At 41.1% G+C, this 19494-nt stretch overlaps 1 protein-coding gene across 2 annotated transcripts in view; it reads left to right on the forward strand.

Annotated features, from left to right (window-relative positions):
* Window positions 1–19494, forward strand: part of ROR1 (receptor tyrosine kinase like orphan receptor 1) — a 409576-nt gene that overhangs the window by 266076 nt on the left and 124006 nt on the right. For both annotated transcript variants that reach the window (XM_017962122.3, XM_017962125.3), the window contains exons 3-4: window positions 13440–13727; window positions 14487–14517. In XM_017962122.3, the coding sequence (XP_017817611.1) occupies window positions 13440–13727; window positions 14487–14517 (319 nt within the window). The remainder of the gene's footprint in view (window positions 1–13439; window positions 13728–14486; window positions 14518–19494) is intronic.

A 19494-nucleotide genomic window follows, 5' to 3' on the forward strand; every position in this document is an offset into this window, starting at 1 on the left:
TCCTGCCACATGCAAGAAAGACGTGATCACAGAGGTCCTGCCAGGTGCAAAGAAAGGGCACACAGACTCCACCTTCTCATGGAAGGAGCATCAAACAATTTGCAGATATGTTTCTACAGCTCTGCTTTATACATCTTCCTGCATGAGAAACATGAAAAAATGAACACTTTTCAAGGAGCTTTCATTTCAGCTGGAAGCCATGATTTTCAGACAATTGATAGTTTCTGGCTTCACTAACAGCTACATCCATTGCAACTAGTTTGCTAGCCCTAGCTGCAGTTACTCACAGAATTTGTTAATTATGGACTTTAGTGGCCTAGGAGTTAGTATGGGCAGGGAAGGTGGATCAGGGACTCATTTTATCATGCAATTCTTGTGTGCTGGGAACTGGCTATGCTCTATGGTTAATAAGACCATGATGAAAAGATGCCTCAGGGCTCCTCAATGTAGTCATATATGAGTGGTTCTGTTTTTAGTTGTCACCATCATGAGGGTGTGCAGTTGACATTTATTGAATAGGGGTTTAGGATGTTAAACACCCTACCACGTGCAAGCAATCCTGCTGGAGAAGGAACTTCTCTACCTAAAATGCTAGTAATTTCTGACCTAATGTCAGAAACACAGTAAAGTGAGGAAGCTGTGAGAAGTGCACTGTGGAGTCCTCAGCAGACACGCATGGTACATGTCACCAAGGATGGCATCTGGTTTGTGTGCCACATTCTCCCCAACAACTGCTCTGCTTCTGCCCTTCCTCTCCCCTCTGCACCCTTGCTCTCCGTCAAGGCCCAATGCAAGCATGCCCCACTCTTTCACACCTTCCCTGATTTCTAGAGCCAGACAGGTTCACCCCACTCCTAAGCATAAAACAGCCTCTTTCTTACATCTTTCCTTGTTCTGATTATTTTCATAAATTTCTTTTCTATCACTATTTTGTGAGGCCAAGGAGAGATGGGACAGGTCCCCCCTCCATGTTCGCACAAGTGTTTGATAAGTATTTGCTTGTTTATCTTCTGTTTCCCCTCTCCTGTCTACTCCTCGCCTCCCCTAAAGGCCTGCACATTCCAGCAAGAGGACAGGAAGTCTGGGGTTTCTCTCCCTCTCCACTCCACACTGGGTCTTGCCCACTCTGCCTGATAAAAGTCAGGGAACCATCTGGCCTCTCTGCCACCACCTCAGTAACCTTGGCCAGCCTGTTTTGATCTCAGCCTCCCTCTCTCCACTCTCTCTTGTGAACGCCTTCAACACTCAACATCTTGACCACACACTTGGCTTTTGCTCTCACTCTGACTTGTACTTTCAAATTAGATCCCTAGAATAGCTCCACTTTCCTTCCAGATCTTAAGGGGCTCCTGAACGACAGAGGCCACATCGCCTCTTTTTTAAAAACTTCCACCAATTGCAAGGTATTACCTCCTTTGGAAACCCTTCTCTGACACCTCTGGCCTGGAAAATGGGTTAAGTTTCCCCCTTCTACGGTTCTTTGCCACCCTGAACATACCGAGATCACACTTTATCATGATTATCTCTTTACCTGCATGACTCTGTAGCTAGGATAAGCGATCTTTGAGTACAGACTCTTACGTATTTGTTTATCTATTCATAATAGATGATAAAATAAAAATAGATCTGTTCATCTCTTCATCTAGCATTTTACACATCTATCTTTAGCAAGCCTGTGATCAGTTTTAAGGAGCCATGGCAAATGAAAAAGGCGTGGTCCCATCCTCAAAGTTCACATCCTTGTGTGTTGAATTGATTTTTGTCTCTTGCTATGAAAAAAATAGTACATCCTTCAGTCTTCATCTCCAAATTTCTCAGTGCTTTTCTGTTTTCTTGAAAAGCAGTAGAGCAGATGATTTCTAATTGTTGAGGAATCTGGTTCAAAATTTGAAGGCAAAACCGCACCATTCATGAGAGAGAATATTCAAGTGACAGGGCCTTCACCATCGCACTGCCCTACTAACAAGAGATCTTGACTTGTGGTCAAGTCAGCAGATTCTTTCAAATTTTGAAATACAGATCTTGCACAATGAATGGAGAAAGGGGGAAAGAATGGCTTGTGTGCCCTTTTGTGCTCCCTGAAGTTTACATTCTGGGAAAACATGAAACTGGAATGTCAACCTTGGTGGAACTGAGTTGGAATGCTGACTGACACACAAAGGGATTCTGGTTGTGTTTAATCAAGACGTGATTTTAGAACACTGAGATTGTATGACTGTGTGATCCCCAAAGGAATAGAAATTCATGGGCCAGAACGACACACTTTTATTTTGAAAGCCACCTAGGTTCCACTTAGAGCCATCAAATGCTTGAGAATTTATTATGACTGGGCAAGCCACTGCCTAAGAGTCAGACCAGGGTAGTGAAAATACACATGGACTTTGTCTTTGAAGGACCTGAATGTGGCCTAGTTCTTCCTAGCACGGGGCTCTCTACCAGGGCTGAAAGCACAACTGTTGCATTTGCATGACGTAGAAGCAGCCAAAAGCTTCCATAGCGAGGATCATGTGTCATGGTGATGCTGAGGCATCTCCTGCGCATGGTACTGAAATCACAGAGATGACTTATGATGTGTTCTGTTTGTGTTGGCCCGAAGCCCAAACCAGAGATGTATTTCAGGCTTGGCTTTCTAGATTCTATCTCTAGTCATTTAAAAGTTCATTATGTGGACCCACTCATCCTGTCCTGCTATAGTTAAGGTCTGTCAGCATTTTTCAAAGGTTTATAATTCAACCACAAAGGAGAATGCAGTCCTTAGGTTGCAATGTGACCTGTAAAGCTTAAGCCCCGGAGCCAGAAACTTTGCTTTTTTGTTGTTGTTTTTAAGTTAGGCCCTTACTAAGTTACAGTAAAGCAAAGTAATAGCTGGTGGTTTTGTTATTATTATTAGGTTTGGTTTTACAGGGATGGGAAAAGCTGCAAGTGACTTCTTGGAATGTAGATGTACCCTTAACCTAAAGAGCTGTTAGGCCTGTAGATTTGCTTATCATCCTAGCCTTCAGCTAAAGATGGGGGTTTCGTTTTTTAAAATTTACCATTTTAAAATTGGGATGGATGAGGCTGAGAAAGTTAGAAACATGATTGGGAATATTTCACCAAAACTCAAGGACCAATTCTCAAGCCAGAAACTTTGTATTCAAAATTTCAGTTAAAAGACTTTGGTCATATTATATAAAAATCAAGTCATTGGCTTGATGGTTAAGTGTGGTTCTGCTCATGAATTCTAAGTATTCCCACTTAAAAATTTAAGTGAAAAAAACACATGTGGTAGATATAAAGTAACAAAATGATACCCTCTCATAATAAAAATACTTGAAAATTTGAGGTAAAATAGATATTTAAGCCACAAAAATTCACTTTCTATGTCTGTTCAGCTACTATAATAAACTACCATAGACTGGGTGGCTTATAACACAACAGAAACTTATTTCTTACAGTTCTGGAGGCTGGAAGTTCAAGATCAGGACACCAGCATGGTCAAGTTCTCCCTGGTGAGGGCTCACTTCCTGGTTCTCAGACAGCCGTCTTCTTGTTGTGTCCTCACATGGTAGAAGAGGCAGGGGATGTCCCTGGGGTCTATTTTATAAGGGGACTAATCCCATTCGTGAAGGTACCACCCTCATGACCTAATCACTTCCCAGGGCCCCACCTCATCACCCTGAGCATTCAACATATACATTTTAGGAGGCCACAAACATTCAGACCATATATCCACAAAAGCTTATAATCAGGAAAAGGTCTCTTAGAGTAACCTAATTGGTGGTTACGAAGGATCCCATTAAATAACCTGCTCCTGGGGTAAAAATAAAGACTGGTAAAAATCATCGCACCTTTGGTGTGGGAAGGAGGTTTTTTCTGGATGATCTCAGGTCAATTAATTGTGAGAAAAGTTATTAATGACAGTATGTTATAAAATGCAGATTGGGAGTAGGGACAGGAGAATAGTGTCAATGGAACTGAGATCCAGTCCTACCTGTGTAGAGTCTAGCTATGCTAAGACCTATATAAACCTTGGTATCTTCCTTAAAAGGGAGCTGGAAAATCCTATATATATATGTATACACACACACACACACACACACACACACACACACAGGGTTCTGGTGAGGACAAAATGCAATAATACATGTAAAATACCTGATAGAATCAGTGCCCAGCACATGTTGTTCCCTTCTCCTCCCACCTTTATTAATTATACCTGAGACATAAAGCAATCTAAATGCTGGAGACCAGCCACTCTCATTTGGTATAGATCTTTTCTTAAAAGGAAAAAGTAGTTTCCCTGAGGTCTTAAGAGTGCATTTACATACAATTGGCCTATTTGTAAAAAAGACCTATTCATTAAAATAAGCCTCTAAGTAGCAAAATCGAAGTTTTCTTAAACTCCTTTGAGTTGCTCCATGTGCTCACTGGGCTTCCTAAGGAAAGATCTATAAAGGTGGCTGTCTTTCCCCATTAACCCTGATTTATAGGGGGTTTTGCTCTAAGTGCATGTTTGCAAAGCCATTCCTAATGTATGTGTGTTCTCTGCCCCAAAAGGAGGCACATTATTGGCCATTTGTTGTCTTTGGTCCAGTGGATACTCTTTAACCCCACTCTTACTACTCCGTAGTCAATAGCCCAAGCTCAGCTTGTGTTTTCAAGAAAATGTGTTTGGCCAGCACCCAGCCCAGCACAGCACTTCTTTTCTTTTCACTTTTAATCATCATATCCCCTGGTTTCCAGCAGGTTCATTCTGCCAGAAAATGTTTATCTTCATTGTGCCACCTCAGTACTTAACCTGGGGCAGAGGTTTGGATACTGGAGAGTGCAAGACAAAGAGTTGGGTTGGAGATGCAGTTTCACTCTTTATCAGTAATGTGACTCTAGGCAACACCCTTAATGTCTCAGCATTGGTTTCTTCTTCTAAACAAGGGATTGTAGTGGAGAATACTCCTGAGGATTTTTGAGGAATAAATTAATTACAGGGTTTAGCAGGAAGCCAGGCAAGAATCAGGGGTCAGGAAATGGTAGTGATAGTTACTGTAGCCAAGTGTTCTCTTACTCACTGCACAGGAGAATCATTTGGAGAAGGGCTTTTAAAAATGCTCATGTCTGGATTCCATCCTCGAACAATTAAATTAGAATCTCTAGGGGTGGGACCCAGATATCAGTATTTTTTTCTGGAATGCTTTTGATATTCCAGAGATGGATTATATCCTTTAACCCCCACAGCGTCCCTAATGGGTAGGTATCATTATGAGCCCATTTCACATTTGAGGAAACTAAGGCTTATAGAGGTTAAGTCACAGCAAGTAAGAGGTGGTCCTCAGATATGAAGCCAAACAGTCTAGCTCCAGAGCCCATGCTCTTGGTTGGTGTGACACAGTCTATTATTATAAGCAGCGTCTCCAATGATGTCCAGTAAGAACTGAGATCCAGCAGGTGTGTTCATCCGATGGCCTTGAGTCCCTTCATACCTTCAGGTTACCCACCTTCTGCTTTTACCTTCAGCCCTGTGTGTTTGGGACTTCCCAGCAGCCCTGTGCCAGATAACGAACTGTGGTTATTCAGAAGTCCCCTGCTATTTTCGGCTGATTTTATTAAACTCAGCTTGTGGCTTCGACTCAAGAATGTGCAAGCTGATTTAGATTATGCTTCGCATTGAGTTTATTAAGATAAAAAATATTTCCCGAGATAGTGAGTCAGAAGTATTTATGGTGAAGTGTGCTGAAAGTGAATGCAGGTTGATAGCGTGAACAGAATGTTCTCTCCAAGTCAAATGCGATGACCTAACTGTGTTTGGCAGCCTTCCTTTATGTTTAGCTAAGCATTTTATTTCATGTTGGGAACCTCCTCCGTCTTCTGAAAAGCATCAGTCATGTGGGAGGCTAGAATTTTGGCATGTGCCTCTTTTGATGCCGAGACCCAGGCCCTAAGCCTAATTGTGACTGGCTCCTCGGCTGACTGGCTGGGTTGCTATGGCAAAGGACTGCTCAACTCTTTATATCTCAGTTTCTCTCACCTGTCAAAATGGGAATATAACTCTTGGCCCCACCTCCTTCCCTGAGGAGAGATGGGGGCACTTTGAAAATTAAGTAATAAATGTTGGGAAGGATTTGTGGATTTGTGGATGTGACATCTTGTCAAGTGGGTAAATAATAAATGGGGTGTCTCCAAAGCTAATTTGCCTAAAATTCACTTGAGCCTTCCATTTACTTCATCAACCAACGTTTATTAAATGCCTATGAAGTTCACAATAACACATGAAGTGCTGAGGGGAATACAAAAAATGAAAAAAGGAGGAAATAGAGTCTCAATTCCCGGAGAGCTCATAAACTAACTTTTTTCTTGCAGTTCGCTTTTTCTGGTTCATTAAGCCTCAGTACAGACCATGCCTGCGCTGTATTTAGAAAGCTCATTCTCAATGATGACTTCCGGTTACGTCATAAGCAACTTGTGGTGATTTAGTTGTTTTCAGTACCAGTGGGTATTGTCACGTGCTTGATGGACTCATAAAAAGGCAAGAATATTTTTTAGTCCAGGTTATGAGTGGTGCAAAGGACAATGAAAGACTACAGGTTGGATTGATTGGGAATCTGATTGCATCAGATCATAATATGGTCTCTGCTGTTCAAAGGCCTGGGTTTGGGTCCTGGCTCTGCCACTTTCTGGCTGTGTGACTTTGGGAAATTCCTTAACTTCTCTGTGTCTCAGTTTCCTTATCTCTAAAATGAGGTTAATTTTAGAGTCTACCTCATAGGATTGTTGTCAAGTTTAAGTTAAAGTGCGTAAGATGCTCAGAATAGTGCCTGGCATTTTGTAAATGCTCAGAAAAATGTTAACTACGATCATCACTTTCTATTGTTAATGGGAGAAAATGGTGGCACTAAAAGGATACTGGCGTTTCATTTTCCTACATTGTAAAAATAACAAATCCTTTTTAATTCAGAGTCCTAAACTTTTGCCCAGATCTGACACAATCGCTTGGGATTGCCCCAAAGCCCCAAACTGCTTGTTCGGAAATAGAAAACATGCCATCCAAGCCACTCTGCTCTCTGACTCATACTGCTCTGGGCCTGAGCTAACCCATTTTGTTCTAAAAGCCTTACACCACTCTAGGACCCTGAGGGCTGGGAAAGGGCAGCTATGGAGTGTGATGGAAACAGCACTGGGCTTGGTGTCCAAATCCTGGCTTTGCCTTTTATTAGCTGGGAACTCTGAGATAGGCCTTCAAGTCCTCTGAACTGCGGTTTACCCATCCTAATTGTGCAAAAGCAATGGTGGGTGAAACTGCTCAAACAAATTCAGACAGTGGCACCAACTGTACCAAACTAGTGGTCACTGTACATTCCACTGCCATATACTTGCAATTGAAAAAAAAAAAAACCGATTGCACTTAAGAATGTCTTCCATGAAGCAGTAAAAATTATTAATTTTATTAAATCTTGACCCTTGAATACACATATTTTTAATATTTCATATGGCAGATGGGCAGTATACGTAAAGTACTCCTGCCGAATACTATGACTGTCTCAAAGAAAAGCATTTGAGTTCTGATAGCCACTTTTACTTTAAAGAATGACCAACAGAAAAATTATGGTTATTCTTGGATATTCTTTAAAATGAGCAAAATGAACCTGCCACTTGAAGGAAACAATAGTATTAGTTGCCAATAATATAATTTGAACTTTTCAGAAAAACTTAGAATTTTGCAAAACTGTTAGCCACCATCACGAGCTTGACAGCTTCTTCCCAATCATAACTGATGACACTGGTGGTGATATTAATGCATTGGAGTTTTCTATATTAGATAAGTGAGGGTGTCTGCATTTTGAAAATGAGCATAACTCAGTAAACCAATGTTTTCTAAATGGGCAACGCATGATGTTACAAAGTCATATGTAGGTAGAATAACCATTTAAAGTACAAGATAGATCAATCCATTATAATGTAATAGATTATGAAAAGTTTATTGATGTGATTTCAGATTTCACTTTGCAACCAACCTTCAAGAAACTACCACCTATCGAATTTTGGTGTAGTATCAAAGAAGAATATCCTAAATTATCTGAAAGACTGTTAAAAACCCTTCCCTTTTCCAACTGTGTGAAGCCAGATTTTCTTCAACTACAACAACATACCTCAACAGATTGAATGCTGAAACAGGAGGCTTCAGCTGTCTGATTTTAAGGCAAATAATAGACATTCAATAATTTTAAAAAGGTGCCACTTTTCTCGCTGTTTTTGGTATATGCATGTGGAAAATATTTTTTACAAAATATTTTTATTAAAATATATTAAGCAATGGGATTGTTTTTATTTTTAAATAAGTTAATAAACAAATATTTTAAAACATTCTCGCCTCAGTGGCATCAATATTTTAAAGATTATCTAGGAGTCCTGGGACCAAAAAATTTGAGAACTTCTATCCTATAGTGTGGACTCTGGGGCCAAAATAATTTGTTTGAAATCTCACTTCTACTTACTGTCTATGTGATCTTGGACAACTTTCTTAGCCTCTCTGTGCCTTACCCTCTGTGTTTTCCATGTGTAAAATGTTCATAACAATACCTGTCACGATGATAAATACCATTTAGATGTTAGGTATTATCACCATCATTATGATATCATTATTGTTGTCAGTGTCATCATCATCATTATTACCAGTATTAGCACTGGGAGATATCATTTGCTCAGGGACACAGAGCTAGAGGTGGATTCAGTGGGACTTGAACTTTTCCCTTAAGCCAGACTATACCCTACCTCCCACTTACCATCTGCCATATCGACATTTGCAGTCTAGGGACGAAGGGAAAAAAGGATGAGAAATCTTCCATAGCTCAAGCACATATCATCAGAGCTACTGAATCAAATCACTGAAAAAGGTACAAACAGCCAGGTTTATACATAGAAGCCAGATTGCTTTGTCTGGTATTCAAGCTCACTGGACATCTGCTGCCTATCATCCAGTTGTTCTGCAGCTGCCCATATAGAAACACAAACTGTCTCAGAAGAAGCAGACCCAATCCCAAAGGCCTAGATTGTGATTCCAAAGCCCAGGGAGGCGAAGTGATGGCCTGACACACATCGCTAGTGAGTGGCAGAACTGCTACATGAGTCCAGTGTGTATTCCCTCTGGACCGGACACCTTTGCTGGGATGCCCAGGTGTTCTCTAAAGGGAATGACTAGTCCAGAACCAGCAGTGGTCACCTCAAGCTTTGGGTGTAGAGAGAGAATGGGTCCCCTAACATGGTCCATGAGGCTACCACAGAAGGACCCAGCTGGTTCTGGGAAGAAAATGGATCATGGCCAGAGGCTTGTTCACAACAGGAAAAATAGCAGTCAGTAACAGAAACGCATTTTTGTTTGATTTTATTTCAGTCGCAGAATGCTTTTGTGTTCTTTAGGCAAAAGACTGTTCTGATGCTTCTGGTCTTTGCCAAACTGAGGACCAGACTATCTGTTAGTTCTGCTTACTCAGTAAGCAGCTGCAGATGGCCCGACAAATTTGAACCTTCTTCTTTGTCAGTGAAAAGTTAAAACCAAATTCCCTGTTTGTGGTAAGGCTCCTTTGTTCAGTAAACACAAAGATCTATTTACATTTCTTTTGTTCTCTCTGGAAACACACTGCTTGGGTCATCTACTACACTGATTTCAAGGTGCCCTGCAACCCTCATGTTTGTTTTTAGATAGATATTTTATAGAGCAGATCAGGTGAGGTGCCTGGCCTCTGGAGGGAAACCAGAAAGAACATCAGCTAGCACCCATGGCTAAAGCTTAGGCCCATTAACCAGACAGGCTTGGCTGCAGTTAGGGGAAGAGCACAGCCCTGTGGGTATATGCATGTCCACGGCCCACCTAGGTTTAGGGAGATATTCCAACACTCAAAGGGTCTCGTGGCACCAAATCCCAGCCCTCAATGGGTCTCATGGTACCAAAGCAGTCCGGTGGAGTGAAAAGAGTTGGGCTTGGCAGCCACACAGATGTAAATTGGACCCCAGTTCTGCTACAAGGCCTCCGGCAAGTCACTAAACCTCTCTGATCCTAGCTTTCCTCATTGTAAAACAGTGATAATGACTTCTCCCTTGCAAGGTTAGCATACAGGTGAATATTAAAGTAAAGCCCTAGCATATAGTAGGATTTCAAAATAGTCCATTATTGGTCCAGAACTGGCCAGCTGCCTCAAATGGACTCTCTTTAGGTGCTTGGCTGAGCCTGAGGATTAAAGGCCATTAGTGATGGAAGCTTTGGGCAGTTTCCTGTGTAACCATGGGGCAAGTCTGCTAATCTCTGAGACATGACTTCCTCATCTGCACTGGAAATCATAGTAATTAATGTGCCTTTCTTACTTCTCTAGATTGTTACAGGATAACAGGAGACAGAGGCTGTGAAAACATTTTGTAATGTGAAAAGCAGTATACAGAAGTTATTGTTATAAAAACAATAGTAATAACATTAATTAACGTTTTTGAGTGCTTACTTTTTACCAAACACTGGTTGAAGTGCTTCCCAGATGTCACCCACTTTCATTTTAATCCTATTCTAACAGTTCCCTCAGATGGAGCCCTGTTTATTGTTTTGGTTTTTAGTACAACGAGGTTAAGTAACTTGCCCAAAGTCACACAGATAGGCAAGGGGCTGACCTGAATTCAAACCCAGCCAATCAAATTCCAGAACCTGTCCAATGGAGTATTAATCGCTACGCTTATAGTGGCATTGTTATGTGATTGCTATCTCTAAGCTTCTCTCCACAGAGGGTACATAGTTATCTATTCTCAATGAATGATATGGGGCTATAAAGGCATGATAATGGCTCCATAGAGCCATCTGCTAATTAGTCTCCCTCCTTTCTGGGCATACCTCAAACATCTTAGGAACATATGTGCTTATATCCATGAGCAAACACATTTGTGGATTCAGTATAGATGTGTATAGATTAGAGAAACATGCCCAGAGATAGAGATCAAAATATAAATGTTAGGAAGGAAAGCATTAGCAAGATCATTTATGGGCTCATGAATCTGTTGTGAAGGATAATTATTCATTGGCTTAAGTGAGATGGAAAGTGTCATTATGGTAATGCAGGCATCATGCTTAATCTCTTTCCTACTGCACACGTGATAAATGCCATTCATATGTGACACACACCCCTGTGAGGCAGCCCAGACGTTAACAATGTTTCTTCTGAATTTGGGGGGAAAAATTAGAGCAAATAATGAATCAATTAGTTTTAGCATTTATGAACTCATTTTACAGACATTTGGGCAATTAAATTACCCAGTTAAATAGCTCAGAAAAATGTTACTTTTCAATAAACTTCCATTAAATTTAACAAATTTGCTGTGTTCTACCTGTGCTGTCCAGTACAGTAGCCACTAGCCACATGTGGTTATTTAAATTTAAAAATTCAGTTTTCAGGCCGGGCGCAGTGGCTCAAGCCTGTAATCCCAGCACTTTGGGAGGCCAAGACGGGCGGATCACGAGGTCAGGAGATCGAGACCATCCTGGCTAACACGTCCAAACCCCATCTCTACTAAATAGTACAAAAAAACTAGCTGGGCGAGGTGGCGGGCGCCTGTAGTCCCAGCTACTCGGGAGGCTGAGGCAGGAGAATGGCGTAAACCCGGGAGGCGGAGCTTGCAGTGAGCTGAGATCCAGCCACTGCACTCCAGCCTGGGCAACGGAGCGAGACTCCGTCTCAAAAAAAAAAAAAAAAATTCAGTTTTCAGTTGCTCCAGCCGTATTTCGTGCATTCAGTAAGCCCTGTGTGACTAGTGGCTATCAATCAGTGCAGATTATAGAACATTTCCGTCATCACAGAAAGTTCTGGTGGATATCGCTGCTAGACAGTGGTATACATTGAGGATGCAGTGATGACCAGAACATTCCCTTCCCTGCCCTTATGGGGCTCATAGCCCTGCAGTGAAGACAGCTGCTGAACAAGTCACCGCAGATTTGGACCTAGGGAAGGACATAGGACAATGAGAAGGTATGGTAGGAGATCTACCCAAGAAGTGGTGCCTAGGAAAAATGAAACCAAAAAAAGCTCCCTACACATGAATAACAGAGCAAGTTTTTAAAAGAAATCAAACTTAATTAAAAAGAAATACTGTAGTCCCAGCACTTTGGGAGGCCGAGACAGGTGGATCACGAGGTCAGGAGATCGAGACCATCCTGGCTAACACGTCCAAACCCCGTCTCTACTAAAAAATACAAAAAACTAGCTGGGCGAGGTGGCGGGCGCCTGTAGTCCCAGCTACTCGGGAGGCTGAGGCAGGAGAATGGCGTGAACCCAGGAGGCGGAGCTTGCAGTGAGCTGAGATCCGGCCACTGCACTCCAGCGTGGGCGACGGAGCAAGACTCCGTCTCAAAAAAAAAAAAAAAAAAAAAGAAATACATTATTTTCTCTGCAACTGATTTCTACAACTAATATTAATATTGATGTTTAAATACTTTATTGAAGAATAAGCTTAAATAAAACTGATTTTGTTATTAAAATTTATAATGCAATGAATCTTAAGAGGAGCCAAATGTAAAATGTACGTGTAGCATGATTCCATTTATATGAAGTTCTGAAACAGGCAAAATTAACCTATGGTAATAGAAATTAGAACCTTAGTTGCTTTGAGGTGGGGTGGGAGGGAGTGGCTGGGAGCAGGGACCAACTACAAAAGATTGTGGGGGTACTTTCTGGGGTGTAAATGTTCTATCTTGATAGGGATATTTGTTACATGGGTGTGTGCATTTGCCTGTACTCATGGAACTGTATAACTAAGATCTGTATATTGCACAGTATTATATATGAATTAATCTATATATATGTGATTGAAAGAATTACATATTGTAACATGTTATGGTTGATATGAGTAATATTATGGAAATGTCCATTGCTTTATTGCTCTGTCTGCCTCTGACCCGGCCTTCATAACCTTATGTTGTCAGTCACATGAAAGTTTCAGGCATCCTTTCTGATCGTGTGCCATGTGGATATGAATGTGTTGCTCCTACTTTTCCAATGTTTGATGCTTTCTTTCTTATCAAAAGTGAGCAAACTGGAAGGATGTTTGCCAGGATGTTTAAAATGGTGTTATTTTTGGGTGGGGAGATTTGAGATGAACTTTATTTTCTCTCTCTTTTGCTGTGTTGGAATTTGGAACAAGGAATGTATATGATTTTTATGATCTGAAGCACAAAAGCTCATCCATGTAATCATTTGGAGACTTTGAGTTTTATACTCTGATTAGTGACAAATTTTCTTCCAAGCAGCAGGCTCTATGGGTGATTATTTAGCAGTCCTGTGGTCTTAGTCAGTGTGATTGTTTCTTTCCTTGTCTGTCTCACCTGCCTCTTCTGCTCAGCCTCTCTGTGATCCTGAGGGTACTGGAGAGGATTTGGCTGCTTGGAAGCATTCTCAAGCCATCTGCCATTCTCACCTGCCTCCCCTCTGTGTTCACAGATTCTTACCTGACCCTTGATGAACCAATGAATAACATCACCACATCCCTGGGCCAGACAGCAGAACTGCACTGCAAAGTCTCTGGGAATCCACCTCCCACCATCCGCTGGTTCAAAAATGATGCTCCTGTGGTCCAGGAGCCCCGGAGGCTCTCCTTTCGATCCACCATCTATGGCTCTCGGCTGCGGATTAGAAACCTCGACACCACAGACACAGGCTACTTCCAGTGCGTGGCAACAAACGGCAAGGAGGTGGTTTCTTCCACTGGAGTCTTGTTTGTCAAGTTTGGTAAGCAGACCCCTACTGGGGATGGACTTTGGCCCTCAGCCCAATGTGATAGGATGGCTAGAGTCCACAGGGACAGGAAGGAAGGAATGCACACTTAGTGAGAATGTACTCTGTGGCCACAACCCTGAACCTGGTACGGTTGTACCCATTTTACACATAAGTAAACCAATGCCCAGCAGTTAGTTACCATGTTACCCAATTACCATGTTACCCAGCTAATAAAAAGCAGAGCAGGACGGAGGTCCAGATCTTTCTGACCTCACAGCCCCTACTTGAAACCATCGTGCCATTGAGCTCTTTTCAACAAGGATACTCCTTGTCCAAGAAGTTGGAAATGTTTGCAGCGTACATAGTCCTTTTCCTGCCATCAAGAACTAGAAGGAAGCCCTACTCATTGTTGCAATCAACACCTTCATGCAACCACTCAGCCCATTGGAAACTTCCTGCATAGTTTGAGGATGCTTACTCGATTCACTCACTTTTGAGCACTTGTCTCAGCATTTTCAGGCCCTGAATTGTGAGACGTAGACATGTTCTCACTGGTATGTTTTTTTGTTTGGTTTGGTTTGGTTTTTTTTTTTTTTTTTTTTTTTTTTCGTAGAGATGGTTGGGGGAATAGAGCAAAACAATAAATTTCAGAAAAATAAATACTACCTCTGGGTGGTTGAGAACTTTAATTTGTAATGATTGACTGTATCCATACTCACCCTCCAATAACCCAGACTGACTGTTTCTTTTGTTTTTCTTTCATTTCTTCAGGCCCCCCTCCCACTGCAAGTCCAGGATACTCGTAAGTACTTTTATCTCCTTTCTTGTCCTTTCCAAGTATTTCTCCATGGTTTTCTAGGGCAAAGGCAATGTTGTCCTCTTCTTGAGCCAAAACACTGTGTTTCCAGATGTCATTCCATTTCGCCCTGCCCTCATTCCATTTTGCTTGTTCTCTGCTCTAAAGATTCACAGGAGACCACCATTGGCAGAATTCTCAAGTGTAGTAATGTTGATTTTGAATGATCAAAGCAAAAATCTTCCATTAACTATTTTAGAAGGAATCTAACATTTAGTGGCAACAATGGATTGATTTGGTAAAATCAAACAAAAAAATGATATTGTGCTGGCATAGGAACCTTTACTCTCGCGGTCTTTGTTTCTGCAAGCATTTTTGATGCATTCATTGTTGATCGGGGCAGCAATTAGGTAATCACTTTATTTTTTATTCCCTTTAAAAAACTCAAAAGCAGAAGTTCTGGCCGGGCGCGGTGGCTCACACCTGTAATCCCAGCACTTTGGGAGGCCAAAGCGGGCAGATCACGAGGTCAGGAGACCAAGACCATCCTGGCTAACACGGTGAAACCCTGTCTCTACTAAAAATACAAAACATTAGCCGGGCGTGGTGGCGGGCGCCTGTAGTCCCAGCTACTCGGGAGGCTGAAGCAGGAGAATGGAGTGAACCCGGGAGGAGGAGCTTGCAGTGAGCGGAGATCGCGCCACTGCACTCCAGCCTGGGCGACAGAGCGAGACTCTGCCTCTACATAGATTAGATGAGATGAGATAAGATAAGATAAGATAAGATAAGATAAGATAAGATAAGATAAGATAAAAAATACAGAAGTTCTAACTTACACTGGGAAGGAAAGTCCCAAGCTTGGATTGAGAGTTGCATGGAAGTTTGATTCATTTTGAGTCCCTTGTTAATGGAGTCTAAAGGTCCAATTTCTTTCACCGATGCTATTGTTGATGCATTTGTCCTTGTTCTAGTTAAAGGATTCTCATCTTTCACTTTAAGAGTATCTACTTGGGGCACTTTTCTTTATCTATATTTTTATTTTGGGGGAAGGACTCACTTATTAAAACTCTTACTCTACAAAAAAATATCCTCAATACCCTGTAGACTTTTGAAGACTTTTGAAATACAATTTTTGTGGCTCTGCCACAAGAGCATCCAAATGTCTGATCTAGACTACACCCGTGGAAATATAACAGCCACTTAATTTGCTCCAATCCCCTCTGTGCCACTTAATTACAGTGTGGAGTATTTTAATACATTCATGTGTGCCTGGAGGGCCAGTGGCCCACAATCCCATTAATGAAATAGGTAATGGGTAAAAATAAACATTGGCCTTCAGCCACACGGTTCTGCTATTTCATCAGCTAGTTAAAGGCAACTGTAAAAGAGTCTTTAAAATCACTCAAGTGCTAATTGCATTCTACTTGCCCAGGTAGAAAATGCTGATTGATCTTAAAACAGGTCAGAAATTTGGTCACTCTGCCTTGCATTTCTTGATGCTAATCTGTTTGTTTGTTTTTTTTTAATGGTCTCACCATTGGTTATATGTGGAATCCTTTTGAAGTCTTAGTTAAACAAAGATTAAAACTTTTGTTACTTGTAAAAATGTCTCCCACCCTGGTACCTTATTTGTTCCTGTTAATCTGTGTTTCAAATGTGGCTGTTAATCTATATCCCAGGCTGATTAATGTGGTTCACTAATCTGCCTTTACTATTAAGTACTGTGTTGTTGACTTTCAGCCTGTTGTATTTACATTAGAGTTCTTTTTATTATCAAAATTATGATTATACCCTTCTATGTTCTTCTTGAAGTTTTCATTCTTCACTGCTGTCTTTCTGATGAACCCAGTCTAGGTCTCTCATGGTTTTTAATTTTATACAAAGATTTTATACCGCTGTTGTGAACCGATATCTATGGAGAGGGTATTGAAGTTCCTTAAAGATGCTCAACCACAGCTAAAAGTATCCTTTGATGTCAGGCATCCATGTTTTATATTGGCTGTCAGATTATCTATTACATTAGTCAGTAATAGTGTGAAATGTACAGTTACCATGTTTGCTTGCAGGGAGTTACAATAAAATGCAATTCAAATTAGAAATTCCATGGGACCTTTTGCAGTTACATTTCCATTCTGTTTTTGGCATTCCTAGTTGGCATTTTGGTACCTTTTTTTTTTTTTTTCAAGGGTCCCTACAAGCCCTTCCCAGGCAGGAGTTGTGTAGTTCTGTTGCCTCAGTGGACCTCAGCTCTCACCAGGTTTCATATGCCTAATGCATTTGACAGTCTTTACGTTCTGAATGTTAGAATTGGGTCATAGATGTTCCTTTTATTTCTTTTGCAGTAACTCTGTGCCACTTTCAAATAAACAGAGCAATTTACAATGGTATTTCACTCCTCTTTTGGAAATAGTAGTGTACAATTTGACAAACAACCTTCAGAGGGACCTCAATGTTGTGATATTCCCTATGGCTATCATTTTGTTATCTTCTGCCTGTCCCCTTGGAGAGAGGGTTGGCTGCCTATTGAGGGCTACTCCGAGGCTAGGGATGGGAACCAGCATTCTTTTTGGGAGTTAGTCTCAGGAAGTGAAGAACTCCTAGAGACAGGGGAAGTGGTGGCAATTAAGAGAAGAGATAAAGAGCAGGATGCATCACTGGGAAAGGGAAGGTGCTTGTCACTTGCTCTGAGGGACTGCATCAGGCTTCCACATGAAGCTTTCAGAATGATATTTTAGTTTATAGTAGGAAGAAGTTTGATATTTTAGTTTGGTTTCCATTCATAGATTTAGGCTTCATTTCTTCTGTCATTGCTGGGTCCTGGCCTACCCCTAACAATTATAGGACCTGGGGCATGAGTACAAGTGGAAGTTCACATACCATATACCTAAATATTTAAAAGTTACAAATCAAGCTAGCAAAATTGTTGAATAAAATATGTCCTATCCTCCCACAGTGTCAAATATACCTTTTTAACGATACAATTTTAAAATACATAGAAAGTTATGGGGTGTTTTAAATGATTAAGAGCCAGGAACTACCAAAAATGGCTATTTTAATCATTATTATACATGTCTGGATGTTTTGTTCATGGGCCAAAGATATTATATATAATTCATAGATTGTTATATGTTAGTTCCATAAAAATTTGTTTGCTTTCCTTTCAGGTAAATGACTACCTAAGTAGTTTTATGCAAGATTTTTACAGTGTATATTCTATTGATAACTGCTAACTGCTAAATTAGACAAATTTCTTTTTCTTTTTCTTTTCCTTTTTTTTTTTTTTTTTTTGACAAGGTCTGGCTGTATCACCCAGGCTGGAGCGCAGTGGCGTATGATCTTGGGCCACCACAACGTCTGCCTACTGGGCTCAAGCCATCCTCTCACCTCAGCCTTCTGAGTAACTGGGACCACAAGCATGCACTTCCGTGCCTGGCACATTTTTGTATGTTTTACAAAGATGGGGTTTCTCCATGTTGGCCGGGCTGGTCTTGAACTCCTGGCCTCAAGCAACCCACCTCCCTTGGTCTCCCAAAGTGCTGGGATTACAGGCATGAAGTACTGCACCTGGCCTGAACAAATTTCGTAAGTCCTTGTCATTCTTCCTTTTTTTTTTTTTTTTTGACAGGGTCTCTCTCTGTCATCTAGGCTGGAGGGCAGTGGCATGACCTTGGCTCACTGCAACCCCTGCCTCTGCATTCAAGCAGTCCTCCCAACTTAGCCTCCCAAGTAGCTGGGACTACAGGTGCCAGCCACCATGCCCAGCTGTAACTCTTACATTGTAAAACTAATTTTGATTTGGAGAAACTTCACTCCCCAGAGCCAGTGGCAACTATAGTTATCAATAAAACTCCTAAAGTGATACTTACATTTGGAAATGAACTAAGAATCATACATGTCATGTTCAAACACGGAAATGGGATCATATATGACAATCATTATTGTAGAATATATTACATAATATTATAATTTAATCATATAAATCAATATCATACTTCATACATTATCCTAGGTTTATACAAATTTAAGAATAATCTGAATTGTTTAATGTGTTAATTTTCCTGGGCTGCTGGAAAGTATCACAAGCTGCATGGCAAAAACAATAGAAATTTAGTATCTCATAGTTCTGGAGGCTAGAAGTATGAGATCAATGTGTTCATGGGGTTGGTTCCTTCTTATGGCTATGAGGAAAGATTTCTCTTTTCTAGAAGTGTGTCAGAATTTTTCCGTATTCATTGGCTTATAGATGCATCTCCCCAGCCTCTGCCTTGGTGTTCACTATGGTAGTCTTCCTACATGTGCAGCCCTCAATTTCCCCTTTTTATCAGGACACCAGTCATATTGTATTGGGATCCACCGTGATGACCTCATTTTAACTTGATGACCTCTGTAAAGACCTATTTCCAAATAAGGTCACATTCGGAGGTGCTTGGAAATTAGGACTTCAAGATACATATTTGGGGAGGACATGGTTCAACCCATAACACTTGATATTGCAAAGTTTTTCTCAGCCCTGCAAAACTCTTGCAAATATTATTCTAATCTGTGAGAGCTTTCAGAAGCACTGGTTGGAATATAATGAAAGTAGATGTTTGGTAATATTGGGAATGATAGTTTGTTGTGCAAGAATCTTTTGCATTAAACTGAGAGGAAGAATTTGACACATTGGTTAACTGATCTTTTCTCCTGCTGAAGTGGCTCTGCCACTGTAGTTTCTCCTAGGCTCTAAGAAGTGTCCATCTCCTCCATTGGCAGTGTCACAATACACAAAACTTTGACTGTATGCAATTGTGGTCACCTTCTATTCCAAGGACAGAGGGCAATACATGTAGAGAAATGTTCCCTGGGCCAGAACAGTGCTGGTCACAGCAGTGAATGTCTAAGGTTTTGGTTACATTGTGCGAGCACTCATTGCCAGATCCCAAGAGGCGAAGGGTTCCATGCGTACTCTTTACTCTCATTACATATATTCTCTGTGTATTTTTT

This window comes from Papio anubis, chromosome 1 (genome assembly GCF_008728515.1).
Source record: "Papio anubis isolate 15944 chromosome 1, Panubis1.0, whole genome shotgun sequence".
In the NCBI taxonomy this organism is placed as follows: domain Eukaryota; kingdom Metazoa; phylum Chordata; class Mammalia; order Primates; family Cercopithecidae; genus Papio; species Papio anubis.